Source organism: Hyla sarda, chromosome 8 (genome assembly GCF_029499605.1).
Source record: "Hyla sarda isolate aHylSar1 chromosome 8, aHylSar1.hap1, whole genome shotgun sequence".
NCBI classification, from domain to species: Eukaryota; Metazoa; Chordata; class Amphibia; order Anura; family Hylidae; genus Hyla; species Hyla sarda.
This window is the reverse complement of record NC_079196.1, coordinates 141,987,990-142,003,243: the sequence shown is the minus strand read 5'-3', so window position 1 is coordinate 142,003,243 and position 15,254 is coordinate 141,987,990. Positions and strand designations below refer to the sequence as shown.

Here is a 15,254-nt window from a genome sequence, read left to right as displayed (position 1 = left end):
TCCTTCTTGGATCTTGGATCTGTTAGACGACTGGGTTGTATTGTATCTAACTTTATTTTTTCTCGATATTCAAGTAGAGGTTGTTGCCTGCTCTTTTGAAGAAGATTTATATACATTTGCTACTTATTTTACATAGGCCAGGTAACTATTTCTTGTTGTTGTAACCCTGTTTCTATTGTGGACAAAGCTTTGAGGGTGGGATATAGCTTATTTTTACTATATGGCTGTGTCTGTTTTTAATCATTTTTATCCTTCTGTCTGGTAGTTCTTTCCATTTTTGAGCTCATTTTTCTTTGTTTCCCTTTCTCATGTTTCATTGTATGTGTAGTTTCAAAGAAGGTGCACCCCATTTTCTTGCATTTTCAGTGGTGCCTAAACTTTTGTTGGGATTCACACATAGAAACCTGTCAACATCTAAGCTACTTAGTTATTTATGAAGAACATTCACCTCTTTGATAAATGTGGGAGAAGAACACAAGATCTACGCCCAGGCAAATGGAAGTAAAATGAACTGATTTACACATAATGATAAACTTTCCATACAGGTTTTATTTAACCATGAAGGATGCCCCATTAAAAATCAACGGATCTATTAATGCTGTTTGAAAAAAATAAAATAAAAAAAATCAACAGGCCAAAGATGATGGGAACAGGTCTGTATGGGGACAGGGGAAAAAAGCTGTTTCCAAATCTGTTATTGTCAATGAGACAAAAGATGAGGCATGTTTTCATCACAAACGCTCAACATACAATGAAACCTCTTTGGGAAAAGTGCTTTAAGTGGTTTTGTATGGGGTTGGTCTTCTCAAAGAAAACAACCACTATGAAAAGGGTATGGTGGTCTGAAAATCTGGTCTGGATAATGGAGTAGTCTTCTTTAACAGGTGGCCTTTTGGAGAGATTTCACTATATACATTTACTTGTCAAACGATCCTTCCAGAGGATTAGGGATAACTACTGCCAGAGGTGAAAGGGGTACTCCACTGGAAAACTTTTTTTTTTTTATATCAACTGGGGGCCGAAAGATAAGCAGATTTGTAAATTACTTCTATTTAAAAAACGTAATCCTTCCAGTACTTATCAGCTGCTATATGCTCCACAGGAAGTTCTTTGAATTTCCTTTCTGTCTGACCACAGTGCTCTCTGCTGACACCTCTGTCCATTTTAGGAACTGTCCAGAGTAGAAGCAAATCCCCATAGCAAATCTATCCTGCTCTGGACAATTCCTAAAAAGGACAGAGGTGTCAGCAGAGATCACTGTGGTCGGACAGAAAGGAAATAAAAAAAAAAAAGAACCTGTGGAGCATATAGCAGATGATAAGTACTGGAAGGATTAAGATTTTTAAATAGAAGTAATTTACAAATCTGTTTAACTTTCTGGCACCAGTTGATTAAAAAAATTATTTTTTCCAGTCTAGTACCCCTTTAAGGGATAACTTTTATTCGTTGATAAATCCCTTTAACTGTTGCCTTAAAGGGGTACTCCACTGCCCCAGCATTCAGAACATTTTGTTCCGAACGCAGGGTATTGGCTGCTTGTGATGACGTGGCAGTCGCCACGCCCCTCTCAAACTTGCGTAGATCGGGCGTGGCCGTGACATCATGAGGGGCGTGGCCATGGCGTCCCCACCCGACAGTCTGCACCCAGCGTTCGGAATAAAATGTTCCGAACACTGGGGCAGTGGAGTACCCCTTTAAAAAAAGTGAAATATAATAGAGACTAAAGGAAAAAACGACAATTGAGGCACATGAGTACAATTTTATTGTATGGCTTTAATATAATAGTTTTTAGTTTCAGATTAGTTTTTTTCACATAAAAAATAGCACACTATCTACTTTTCCCTTTAACAAGAGCTTTTATAGTATAAAGAACTTGCAGGCAAGATATCAAACTGTAAGCGGCAGATTGTAGTTGAAATGTAAGCATCAAAATACATAGTAATGATAAACATTTCTGTGTAATAAAAGAGAAAATATAACCTACGGTACTGGCACTTAAAAAAAAAAAAGAATATTTTACTTAAAAATCAACATAAGAAGTCATTATTCACATACCTCTTATAGAAGAGTAACAAGTGCAAACACATTTTAATGGAGTTTACAACAAACATACTTTGCATAAAAAGTATATATAAATATATTTTGAGACACACTTTATATGTTTAAAAGTAGATATTGCATTCAGACAGCAGTTACATCCAATAATAAATGCAGCAGGCATAAACAGTAATGCTGGAGCAGAAACACACATTACATATAAGGTTTTTCTGGTTTATAAGAAATATTTTCCATGTCATGGTAGTTTTTTCCATTTGAATGCTCACTGCTATAGTCATGCGTGAAGGTGGTACCCTGAGCTTCACTGATAGAAGATATAGTGTAGGAAGCTGATCTGAGACCTTCAGAATGTGCAAAGCTATTTCCAAACTGAATTCTGTACTGATTCCAGTGTCTTTTTAGAACAGCTTGCACCTAGAAATAATCATTTTTACAGATATAAAAATGTATTACTGATATATTATGGCAAATTAGTGTAATAAATTCAGTAGTTTTTACAGATTATGAACACCATAAAACAAACAATTAAATTAACACCTTCCAACCACAGTGACTTTTGACAGTTTGACTTTTTTTCATTCTTGCCTTCCAGGCGATGCTATTGACTCTGGTATCCTGTGGTATCCTGTATCCAGGAGCCTAAACCTCTCTTATACCAGCCTCTTTAGATGGACAACAAGGTACTCAATGTGTATTCAATGTGTATTCAATGTATTTAATGTAATAAGCAACCACAAAAGGGTAAGGTTTCGCTCATAAATGACTTTCCTGAGACCTACGTGTAAAGGCAGATTGCTGCGGAGGATATAGGTGAATAGGAGAGGTAGGAGAAACGGTCCTCAGTTATGTAATGGGGAAGTAGGATATTGCGACCTATGGCCGCTAGCTGGTGTTACAAAATTCTACTTCCCCATTACACAGCCGAGGACTGTTTCTCCCACCTCTTCTATTTCCCGTTTCCTCCGCAGCAATCCACCTTTACACATAAGTCTATGGAAGGTAATTTTTGACAGAAACTTTACCATTTTGTGATTGTTGTTACAATGAACACATTGATTTTATCAAAGTGGAGTGCCTAATTGTCTATCTAAAGGGTATAGGAAGGATTGGGATCCTACAAATGCACAAACCATCACCAGGGAGGGCAGTGTTTTTTGTCTTGATACCAGCCTCTGCCAGCAGTACTAACCAGCCAGCATCCTCCATGTATATAGCAGTCTCAGCTCTTGAGCCTGCTCCATATCTTACTTCCCAACATATTGATGTATATATAAGTGAAATGTTAACAGGTAAAATATGTCTTGTAGCCAATTGTGATTGTGAATAAAATTAAACAGAATGTACTGTAACTGCTTATTTACCTATTTAGTTTATGGACACTTGGTATTCATCAGGATGCTGACATACACTGTGGCGCACTGCAGTGGGCCCCATTCATTTCAATGGTCAAAAAAGTAATGCAGTGACTATGCTCAGGCCCCTTTCCACTGGTATATGTAATTTAACTCAATATGCTAATAGAACTCAATAGCTAGCAAAAAACATATTTGGCCTATGAAATGAATGGGGCCCTCTGCAGTTCTCCACAGATGCCAACAATTACCTGTGATATAATGCATAAATGCAGTGTGACCCAGCCTTATCTTGTGTGAGTTTAAAGGTGGACAACTAAAATATAAACAGAATATTTAGACTACAGTACCTAGAAAGATAAACAAAATGACATTTATTTAGTTTATAAAAATGTTGGCTATTTGGTGACCTTATAACTAGTATATCAAAGGTCAATATAGAGATCTCTTTCTGTTCTATGTATACCCAGGACTACAGCTATAACAAGGGGCAGCCTCTATGTCTAATGAAAAAGTTTTCTACATCATCATAGAAGAAGATTTTTCTGTAAGGGCAGTGAGAATGTAAAAATATTACAAACTATGGTTACTAAATTAGTAGAGGTAGGTTGTTTATTCTGGGATTTATTCTGATTGCCTTACATGAAAATCGGATAAAATTATATTAACCATGAGGAATTTTGCTTCTAATTCATGTTTTTTTTTTGTCTTCCTTTGAACAAAAATGGAGTTAACTATATATAACTATATGAGGAATTTTGACATTTGCCTCATTGGGGTATTGTGTTCCTCTGGATCTACACTCAACATTATGCTGAACTGGATGGATTTTTGTCTTTTTTTAAACCTTACAAACTATGTTTCAATTTTATTATATAGAATGTAATATTTGACACATTAATAAAATGATTGTTATTCTTATTTCACTGGAGATCATGACAGGTCCCCAACCCTAAGAAGCAATGTGGGTGCTGTTAACTAGCATAAATTACTGTGCACAGAGATTTGTTGATGAGTTAAAAGGGATACTCCGCTGGAAAAAAAAATGTTTTATTAAATGGTGCCAGAAAGCTAAACAGATTTGTAAATTACTTCTATTTAAAAATCTTAATCCTTCAGCTGCTGTTATGATCCACAGGAAGTTCTTTTCTTTTAAAATTTCCTTTCTGTCTGACCATAGTGCTCTCTGCTGACACATCTGTCCATTTTAGGAACTCATTAACAACCTTTAAGTGGTTGCCCCCTCCAGGGGAAAACCCTTTACTAGAAACCCCCCGTAAAATAGTAACTTTATTTGTTAACCCCTCAAGGACCCAGCCCATTTTCACCTTAAAGTGGTATTCCGGGAATTTTTTTTATTTGACTATGCTACAGGGGCTGTAAAGTTAGTGTAGTTCATAATTTAGTATCGGTACCTGTGTGTGATGGTTTTCTCACAATTCTTCTGTGATTTTCACCTCACTATTTATTTTTACCAGCATACAAAATGATTGTTGTCTCGGATTTTTCCCAGCTTGCAATGCGGCCGAGACCTGACTCACTAGTCAGCTGATGACAGGGAGCCTGTCTGCTTCAATGGGTAATGCAACAGCTGGAGGCACCCTGATTGAAAACCACAGGCCTGCAGCTCATTTATGTTTCAATGGGTGGGGTGGCTGATGTGTGGGAAGGAGGAAAATAGAATTGTGGGATTTGTAGTAAAAAAAAAAGAATAGTCAAACAGGAAATATAAGTTCACAAAAAGCTAGCCACAGTGTTATGGTAATCTCACAGCATAGCCATTTATCCCCAAGACAAGTGAAGATCCTTCCTAAGCATGTCCATTACTGTCAGCCAGGTACGTACTAAAATCACCTTATGGTGGATAACCCCTTTAAGGACCCGGACATTTTTTGCACATTTGACCACTGTCACTTTAAGCATTAATAACTCTGGGATGCTTTTACTTTTTATTCTGAGAAAATTTTTTCGTGTCATATTCTACTTTATGTTAGTGGTAAAATTTTGTCGATACTTGCATCATTTCTTGGTGAAAAATTCCAAAATTTGATGAAAAATTTGAAAATGTTGCTTTTTTTTTACTTTGAAGCTCTCCGCTTATAAGGAAAATGGACATCCCAAATAAATTATATATTGATTCACATATACAATATGTCTACTTTATGACTGCATGATAAAGCTGACACGTTTAAAGCAGGGCTTTAAAGTTCAGCAACAATTTTTCACTAAATTTTCTAAATCTGAATTTTTCAGAGACCAGTTAAAATTTTGCCGAAATGGTTTTTGGGGGGCATGTCACATTTAGGAAGCCCCTATGGTGCCAGAATAGCAAAAAAAAACACATGGAAACTACACCCCTCAAGGAACATAACAAGGGGTATAGTGAGCCTTAACACCCCACAGATGTTTGATGACTTTTCTTAAGTCGGATGTGTAAATGAAAAAAATATATATTTTTTTTTTCAAAAAAATTCTGGTTTCCCAAAATGTTATGTTTATGTATGGAAATACCATATGTGTGGACATCAAGTGCTCTGCTGGCACACTACAATGCTCGGTAGAGAAGGAGCGCCATTGAGATTTTGGAGAGGGAATTTGGTTGGAATAGAAGTCGGGGGCCTTGTGCGTTTACAAAGCCCCCCGTGGTGCCAGAACAGTGGAACCCCCCCATTTGACACATGTGACCCCATTTTGGAAACTACACACCTCAAAGAATTTAATAAGGGGTGAAGTGAGCATTTACACCCCACTGGCATTTGACAGATCTTTGGAATAGTGGGCTGAGCAAATGAAAAATTACATGGGACTCTTTCTCTTCTAAGCATTGTAGTTTGCCCGCAGAGCACTTTACATCCACATACGGAATATGTTCTTACTCAGAAGAAATGGGGTTACAAATTTTGGGGGGCTTTTTTTTCCTATTTTCCCTTGTGAAAATGAAAAATTTAGCGTAACACCAGCATTTTAGTTAAAAACATTTTTTTTTCATTTTCCCATCCAATTCTAATTATGCTTATTATGTTCCGTGAGGGGTGTAGTTTCCAAAATGGGGTCACACGTGGGTATTTATTTTTTATTTTTTTGCGTTTATGTCAGAACCACTGTAAAATCAGCCACCCCCAATTTAGGCTTTAAATGTAAATAGTGTGCTCTCACTCCTGAGCCTTGTTGTGGTTCCGCAGAGCATTTTACGTCCACATATGGGGTATTTCCGTACTCAGGAGAAATTGCGTTACATATTTTTATTTTTCCTTTTACCTCTTGTGAAAATAAAAAGTATGGGGCAATATCAGCATGTTAGTGTAATTTTTTTACACTAACAGGCTGGTATAGACCCCAACTTTTCCTTTACATAAGGGGTAAAAGAAAAAAAGCCCCCCAAAAAACGCAATTGCTCCTGAGTACGGAAATACCCCATATGTGGCCCTTAACTGTTTCCTTGAAATACGACAGGGCTCCGAAGTGAGAGAGCACCATGCGCATTTCAGGACTAAATTAGGGATTGCACAAGGGTGGACATATGGGTATTCTACGCCAGTGATTCCCAAACAGGGTGCCTCCTGCTGTTGCAAAATTCCCAGCATGCCTGGACAGCCAGTGGTGGTCCGGAAAGGCTGGGAGTGGTTGTTTTGCAACAGCTGGAGGCTCCATTTTGGAAACACTGCCGTACGATAATTTTTTTATTTTTATTGGGGGGGGGGGGGGGGGCAGTGTAAGGGGGTGTATATGTAGTGTTTTACTTTTTATTTTGTGTTAGTGTAGTGTTGTGTTGTGAATTTAGGGTACATTCACACAGGCGGGGGTTTATGGTGAGTTTCCCGCTAGGAGTTTGCGATACAGGGAAAAATTTGCCGCAGCTCAAACTTGAAGCAGGAAACTCACTGTAAACCTGCCCGTGTGAATGTACCCTGTACATCCACATGGGGGGGGGGCAAACTTCCAGCTGTTGCAAACTACAACTTAAAACATGCACTGACAGACCGTGCATGCTGGGAGTTGTAGTTTTGCAACAGCTGGAGGCACACTGGTTGGAAAACTTTCGTTTAGGTTCTAACTCTGTATTTTCCAACCAGCGTGCCTCCAGCTGTTGCAAAACTACAACTCCCAGCATGTACTGATCGCCAAAGGGCATGCTGGGAGATGTAGTTCTACAATAGCTGGAGGTACGCAACTACAATTCCCAGCATGGTGAGACAGCCGTTTGCTGTTCATGCATGCTGGGAGTAGTAGTTTTGCAAGATTTAGAGCACCACGGTTTAGAAACCACCGCACAGTGATCTTCAAACTGTGGCACTCCAGATGTTGAAAAACTTTAAATCCCAGCATGCCCAGACAGAAAACTGATGTGTGGGCATGCTGGGAGTTGTAGTTTTGCAACATCTGGTGGGCTACAGTTTAGAGACCACTGTATAGGGGTCTCCAAACTGTAGCCCTCCAGATGTTGCTAGGCAACAACTCACTGGCTTCCAGAGTCGCAGGATTGAAGCACCAGGGAGAGGATTGCCGATTGCCGCTGGTAGGTGAACCTTCACCGCCGCTGTCGGTCACAGGACAGTTCCCCCGTTCTGCCCAGATTACCATGGGTGGGCAGAACGGGGGAACCAAATTTTAACCCCCCCACCCCCGATTTGCTATTGGTCGGTTACTTCTGACCGACCAATAGCAGGGATAGGAGGGGTGGCACCCCTGCCACCTCCCTCCTATCCCATCAGGGGGATCATGGGTGTCTTGGACAGCCCCGATCCCCCTTATTTTCCGGGTCACAGATCGCCAGTCTAAATTGACCCCCCCAGGGGTTTGCACGGAGTGCCTGCTGATAGATATCAGCAGTCATCCCAGTCTGATCCCTGCCCAGTGCGTGGTGGGGACCGAAACTATCACGGGCGTACAGGTACACCCTGGGGCCTTAAGTACCAGGGTGTCAGGGCGTACCTGTACGCCCTGGGTCCCTAAGTGGTTAATGGTTAAAATATACCCCACACAAACATTTAAAATTTCCAGCAGCTCTGAGGTGGTGGTTATCTGGAGAGTCAATACCACTCTCTCAATAATGGGACACATATTTAGCCCAGGACAATGCTTATAATCTGTGTGCTTATATTACAACACACTATTGTGCCTGGTGCTGGATACCTATTCTTATTAATATGCCACCTTTATACACGCTGTATTAAAACTTCTAACTACTAGCCTCCCCGACATTTCGCTGACGAATCAGCTTTGTCAAGGGTAGCGAGGCTAATACATTCACAAACGCCGTCTACGTTCTTTTATAATCTACTATTGATGTCATTGCTCCATTATTCCACCAGTCAGTGTGTCCCACGTAATATATCACGTCTCTCGCGTGAACTAAGATGACCAATAGGAGAATTTGACGTCCAGATGTATCTTCGCCTGCTTTGCGAGACTGCGGTCAACCTGACCGAGTCATGTGACTGCAAATCTCGCGGTATGACGGCGCCGATCATAGTGCGCATGACTTTGAATTTAGTGTTTATCACTTCCCCTCCGCAATCACTGCGCATGTCATTGCACTTAGTTATTGAACGATCCAGTGTTCTATAAAGCGTCTGCCAGCTGTCCTGGTTTCCTTTTATATAGGTATTGATAGCTGCTTGTTTTTTGTATATTGTAAACATCAGAATATCTCCAATCTCATACTTCCTATTATTGAGATACATAATTGTGATGGTTAATTGAGATATATGTTTTCCTATCTCTAAATACTATGGTGAATATATCATTCTTGCCTGATTATTCATTTTTTCTATTCAAATATAACACTTATTGGTGGATCTACATAATATTTCCAGTATCATTGTATTTAGATTCCTTGACACCAATGATGGTATATTTAGAATTCAATTAATTGGTTATAATATCCACCATTCTTTTATTCCACATACATATATTGGATATATGATACGGTATATATCCTTCCATAAATATTCAAGTGATTATTTTCTTCACATATCACTTAACAGGTATATAGAAATTTTATGGTTTATATTTGGATTATTTGCATACTTAATTTATTATGTAGAGAGATGTAAAATGTTTCTATAAGGGAATATTATGTTAGGGGCAGAATAACTCCCAATAGTCACCCCTATAAAACCTTTTTATTTTGAGATATATCCTATTATGTTGATTTATGCTCATCTTTTTCTCTCCCTCTTCCTAGTTGACATCTCATCTGATGATCTCCTCACTACTCCGGAGGAATTCCTTTATTCTTCCATCATCAAGTACCAACAAAAAACTCCACTGTATACCTCCATATCCAGACGCTGATCTCCTCTTCTCTCCTATATGTGTACTACAGCCACCGGTAAGTATTGACCTAATTTATTTTCTTTGGGTGTATTAACTGGTTATTTATTATTCACACTGTTTTATTGATTAAGATATCTTTGTGTTTAGGTTTAAAGGGGTACTCCGCCCCTAGACATCTTATCCCCTATCCAAAGGATAGGGGATAAGATGTCAGATGGCCATGGTCCCGCTGCTGCGGAGCCCCGGGATCCCCGCTGCGGCACTGCGCTATCATTGCTGCACAGAGCGAGTTCGCTCTGCATGTAATGACGGGCAATACAGGGGCCAGAGCATAGTTACGTCACGGCTCCGCCCCTCAAGACATCACGGCCCGTCCCCTTAAAGCAAGTCTATGGCAGGGGGCGTGACGACCACCACGCCCCCTCCCATAGACTTGTATTGAGGGGGGCGGGCCGTGACATCACGAGGGGCGGAGCAGTGACATAATGATGCTCCGGCCCCTGTATTGTCCGTCATTACGTGCAGAGCAAACTCGCTCTGTGCAGTAATGATAGCGCAGTGCCGCAGCGGCGATCCCGGGGCTCCCCAGCAGCAGGACCGCGGCGATCTGACATCTTATCCCCTATCCTTTGGATAGGGCATAAGCTGTCTAGGGGCGGAGTACCCCTTTAATGATAATAGTTAATTTTCATAGGTGTTTGTTAGTAGTTAATTTAAGGGGTTATAATATTGTTTTATCTGTTTATCTTTATTAGTCAAGGATCTTGATAGATATTGGTTACTCCCTACTTAATATATTATTCAAGAAATGCTGTGAATGTAAATTCTTAATTTAGCCCACTAGGGCTCTTGCAGTTTAGATAATAGTTACATCTCGTTTCTTCTTTTAGCAGCAATCTTTCAGTGTTCCCTTTTCTTGGACCTGTCTTGATTTGACAGAGTCCCCAAAATTACAAAATGTCGGCTTTCTTCTCATGTCTCAGACGAACATGTCTCGCTAATGGGGTATCAACCCCTGTTCTGATAGTACTAATGTGTTTTCCTATCCTCCTAAGTTCCTGTGTAGTTTTACCTACATATAACTTCGGGCAGGTGCAGGTAGGAATGTAAATTACGTTTTGACTACTACAGTTGATGAATTGTCTTATAGACTTGTGCACGACCAAAAATTTAATTTCGTTTAGTTTCGTTTTTTTTCGGATAACATTTTTTTCGTTCTGTTAAACCTTCGGGATACAGTAATTTGTTTTATTCTGTTTTCGGATGCATTCGTATATATCGTATTTATCGGCGTATAACACGCACTGGCGTATAACACGCACCCCCATTTTAACAGGGAAATTTAAGTAAAAAGAATGAAATGTAAAATAAATTACTTGGACTAAATGCCACATCATCCCCCCAACTTCGTTTTCTTCTGCACCTCAGTTTGGTCCCGTCCCCTCCAGTGCCACATCATTCCTTCCCTTTTATCAGTCCCTGTGCCACATTTACCCCTATCATCGCCACCCCCCATGTCTCATCATCCCCCCATGTCTCATCGTCATACAGCCATTAAGCATTTAGTGCCTCCCCCACCATCATTTCCTGTCTCATCATCCCCCACCCTGTCTCATCATGTCCCCCATGATTCCCCCTCATCATTTCCCCGTCTCATCTTCCCCCACCCTGTCTCATCATGCCCCCCATCATTACCCCTCATCATTTCCCCCTGTCTCATCATCCCCCACCCTGTCTCATCATGTCCCCCATCATTCCCCCCTCATCATCCCCCCCACCCTGTCTCATCATGTCCCTCATCATCCCCCCACCCTGTCTCATCATCCCCCCCAACCTGTCTCATCATGCCCCCCATCATCCCCCCCTCATCATTTCCCCCTGTCTCATCATCCCCCCCACCCTGTCTCATCATGTCCCCATCATTGCCCCCTCATCATTCCCCCACCCTGTCTAATCATGTCCCTCATCATCCCCCCCCACCCTGTCTCATCATCCCCCCAACCTGTCTCATCATGCCCCCCATCATCCCCCCCCCTCATCATTTCCCACTGTCTCATCATCCCCCCATCATGTTCCTCCTAGTTCAGTGGTCTTCAACCTGCGGACCTCCAGATGTTGCAAAACTACAACTCCCAGCATGCCCTGACAGCCAACCGCAGCCCGCAAGACAATAGGAAAATAAGGAAAATAAAAAAACTATAAAAAGCAGGGAAAAGGGGAATGATGAGGGAGGGGGGAGGTAAGAAAAATGAAAAGTAAAACTGTCACTTGTTTTCTCCCGCACTATCCACAGGTACTGGTGGATAGTGAGGGAGACAATGATTAAAAGGTAGGGCAGATTCGGACAAGGTAGGGCTCACTTTAATCAGCGTCTCCCGCACTATCCATCAGTACCTGTGGATAGTGTGGGAGAAAACAAGTGAACGGGGAGGAGACGCCGCTGGTCACAGATTTAAAGTGGCCGCGGCCGTGCTGCTAATACTTAACAAGCAGCCGCTGCTGCGGCCGCTTTAAAGGGGTCCGCCCCTGGCATCTTATCCCCTATCCAAAGGATAGGCAATAAGATGTTAGATCGCCACGGTCCCGCTGCTGGGGACCCCGGGGATCGCCGCTGCGGCACCCCGCCATCATTACTGCACAGAGCGAGTTCGCTCTGTGCGTAATGACGGGTGATACAGGGGCCGGAGCAGCGTGACATCATGGCTCCGCCCCTCATGACATCATGGCCTGTCCCCTTAATGCAAGTCTATAGCAGGGGGCGTAACGACTGCCACGCCCCCTTCCCATAGACCTGTATTGACCGGGGCGGGCCGTGACATCACGAGGGGCGGAGCCGTGACATCACGAGGGGCGGAGCCGTGACCTAACAATGCTCCGGCCCCTGTATTGCCCGTCATAACGTGCAGAGCGATCTCGCTCTGTGCAGTAATGATAGCAGGGTGCTGCAGCAGCGATCCCCGGGGTCCCCAGCAGCGGGACCCCGGTGATCTGACATCTTATCCCCTATCCTTTGGATAGGGGATAAGATGTCTAGGGGCGGAGTACCCCTTTAAATCAGTGACCAGAAGATTTATTGGCGTATAACACACAGGCAGGCTTTTTGCCTTAAATTTAAGTTTTAAAAGTGTGGGTTATACGCTGATAAATACGGTATTATTTTCGGTTCTATTCGGAAACTGTTCGGCTTTCGGATGCATTCATTATTTTGGATCTATTTGATATATATATCATTAGTTTTACTTTTGATTTCGTGCGTTCGGATCGTATAAATTAGTATTCGTGACGAAACAAATTGCACATGTCTATTGTCTTATAGTATATTCTCTACCATCCGGTGGGTTCCGAAATCTTTTTATCTTTGCCATGTATTTGCACATGGCACAGTGCCCACAGAAAGGAAAACCACCATGTGGTTTCTCTTTCATCTTCCTTCTGAAAATGGCTATGTAGAAAGATATCTTTAATATTGGCCCCTCTTCTATAAGTGATGCTAGGTCTATGACCAATCACTTCTTGTAGATTGGGCTCCAATCTCAGTACATGCCAATGTTGGTTTAGAATCTGTGTAACATGGGATGCATAAGCATCAAATGTCCCAATACATCTAATTACCTTTTGTTCCATATTGGTCTCTCTTTTACGACCAAGTAATTCCATTCCATTGAGGGTTTTGACCTTATTAAAAGCTCTTCTCATATGCTGTTTTGGATAACCACGATCTATGAAGCGCTGCACTAAGTTATCACTTTCTATTTGGAAATTCTCCTCTTCCAAACAGTTATTCTTCGCTCTTAAATATTGTCCAAATGGTATAATGCGTCTTAAAGAACCAGGGTGCCAGCTTTGCCAATGGAGGAAGCTGTGGGTTTTCTATATATTGTTCAGAATTTTATATTCTTTGTCAATATATATAGTTTTATCCAGAAAGTTTATGCTTTTGTCCCCTTCTTCTAGGGTAAATCTCATCCCTATCTTGTTATTGTTCAATTTATTAACAAATTCCCGAAGAAGTGTGGTGTCCTCGTTCCAAAAAATCAGTATATCATCTATATAACTCCCCCAAAATAAATTGTGCTGTGTGTCGTGCTGTGATTCATCTCCAAAAACAAAAGTGCTTTCCCACCACCCCAAAAATACATTTGCAAACGAAGGTGCACATGTGGTCCCCATTGCTGTACCTTTTACCTGTTGGTAAAAGGTACCCCCAAAAAGAAAAAAGTTGTGCTTTAAAATATATTCTAATAGTGTAGTGACAAATTGGTTATGCCTCTCAAAGTGAATACTACGTGTGGCCAAAAACGTGCTCACCTCAGTGAGCCTAATTGGTGATCTATATTGCTGTACAAACTTTCTACGCCAAGGCTTATTAATTTGGTGTGTGGTGCCACTGACAATTAACACATTTTCATAACTGTGTCCTTTGGTGTCCTTTAGATAAGAGGGGAAGCAAGAAACAAATGGGGCTAGAATCATGTCTACATAGACACTTGCTCCCTGTGTTAAATTTTTGTTACCTGATACTATGGCACAGCCTTTTATTGGGTTTGTACCTTTGTGGGTTTTGGGCAAAGTATAAAAAGTGGATATTACTGGATATTGATTGTAGATGTAGTTATATTCACTTTCCGTGATCAAAATATCCTCCTTGGGTCCTAAGTTCTAGAAGGTACTGTTTAGTTGGGTCTTTGGGTAAAACATTGTACGTTGTTCTATCATCTAATAGTCGATGAACCATATCTTCATAATCCTTCTTGTCTGACAGTACAATGTTTCCTCCTTTGTCTGAGGGTATGATAATCAAATTATGATATTCCTGTAACCTTTTCAGAGCAACGCGTTCTTCTGGAGGAAGATTCGAATGTCGTATGAGACTACTTTGCCGCTGCGCGCATGGGGGATATGCAAAGGGGCGCATGCGCTGGGACCTGTGTGTCAATCACACAGCATTCCCAGCACTGACATGCAGGGGATAAGCGTGGTGGCAGCGGGGCATTGCGAACCTCACGCCTATCTCACTGTGTGCGGCTTCCATTAAAACTGTTTTTTTGGGGGGGTAATAAAGGACTGTAGACAGAAGGTGTTGGGACGGGGACACCGCACTTTTTTGGGAATTTGTTAATAAACTGAACAATAACGAGATAGGGATGAGATTTACCCTAGAAGAAGGGAGCAAAAGCATAAACTTTTTGGACATCACTATATATATATATGTGTGTATGTATATATGTATATATATATATATATATATATATATATAGACGAAGAATGTAAAATTCTAACCAATATATATAGAAAACCCACAGCGACCAACAGCTTCCTCCAATGTCAAAGCTGGCACCCTGGTTCTTTAAGACGCATTATACCATTTGGACAATATTTAAGAGCGAAGGGAAACTGTTCGGAAGAGGAAAATTTCCAAATAGAAAGTAACAACTTAATGCAACGCTTCATAGATCGTGGTTATCCAAAACAGCATATGAGAAGAGCTTTTAATAAGGTCAAAACCCTCAATAGAATGGATCCCAAAAGAGAGACCAATATGGAATAAAAGGTAATTAGATGTAT

At 41.1% G+C, this 15,254-nt stretch overlaps 1 protein-coding gene across 1 annotated transcript in view; it reads right to left on the bottom strand.

Moving 5' to 3' along the window:
* Window positions 1-1,753: 1,753 nt before the first annotated feature.
* CALCRL (calcitonin receptor like receptor) overlaps window positions 1,754-15,254 on the bottom strand; it is a 264,381-nt gene continuing 250,880 nt past the window's right edge. Inside the window, exon 13 of the mRNA XM_056533480.1 lies at window positions 1,754-2,472. Within this exon, the coding sequence (XP_056389455.1) occupies window positions 2,251-2,472 (222 nt within the window). The 3' untranslated portion in view covers window positions 1,754-2,250. The remainder of the gene's footprint in view (window positions 2,473-15,254) is intronic.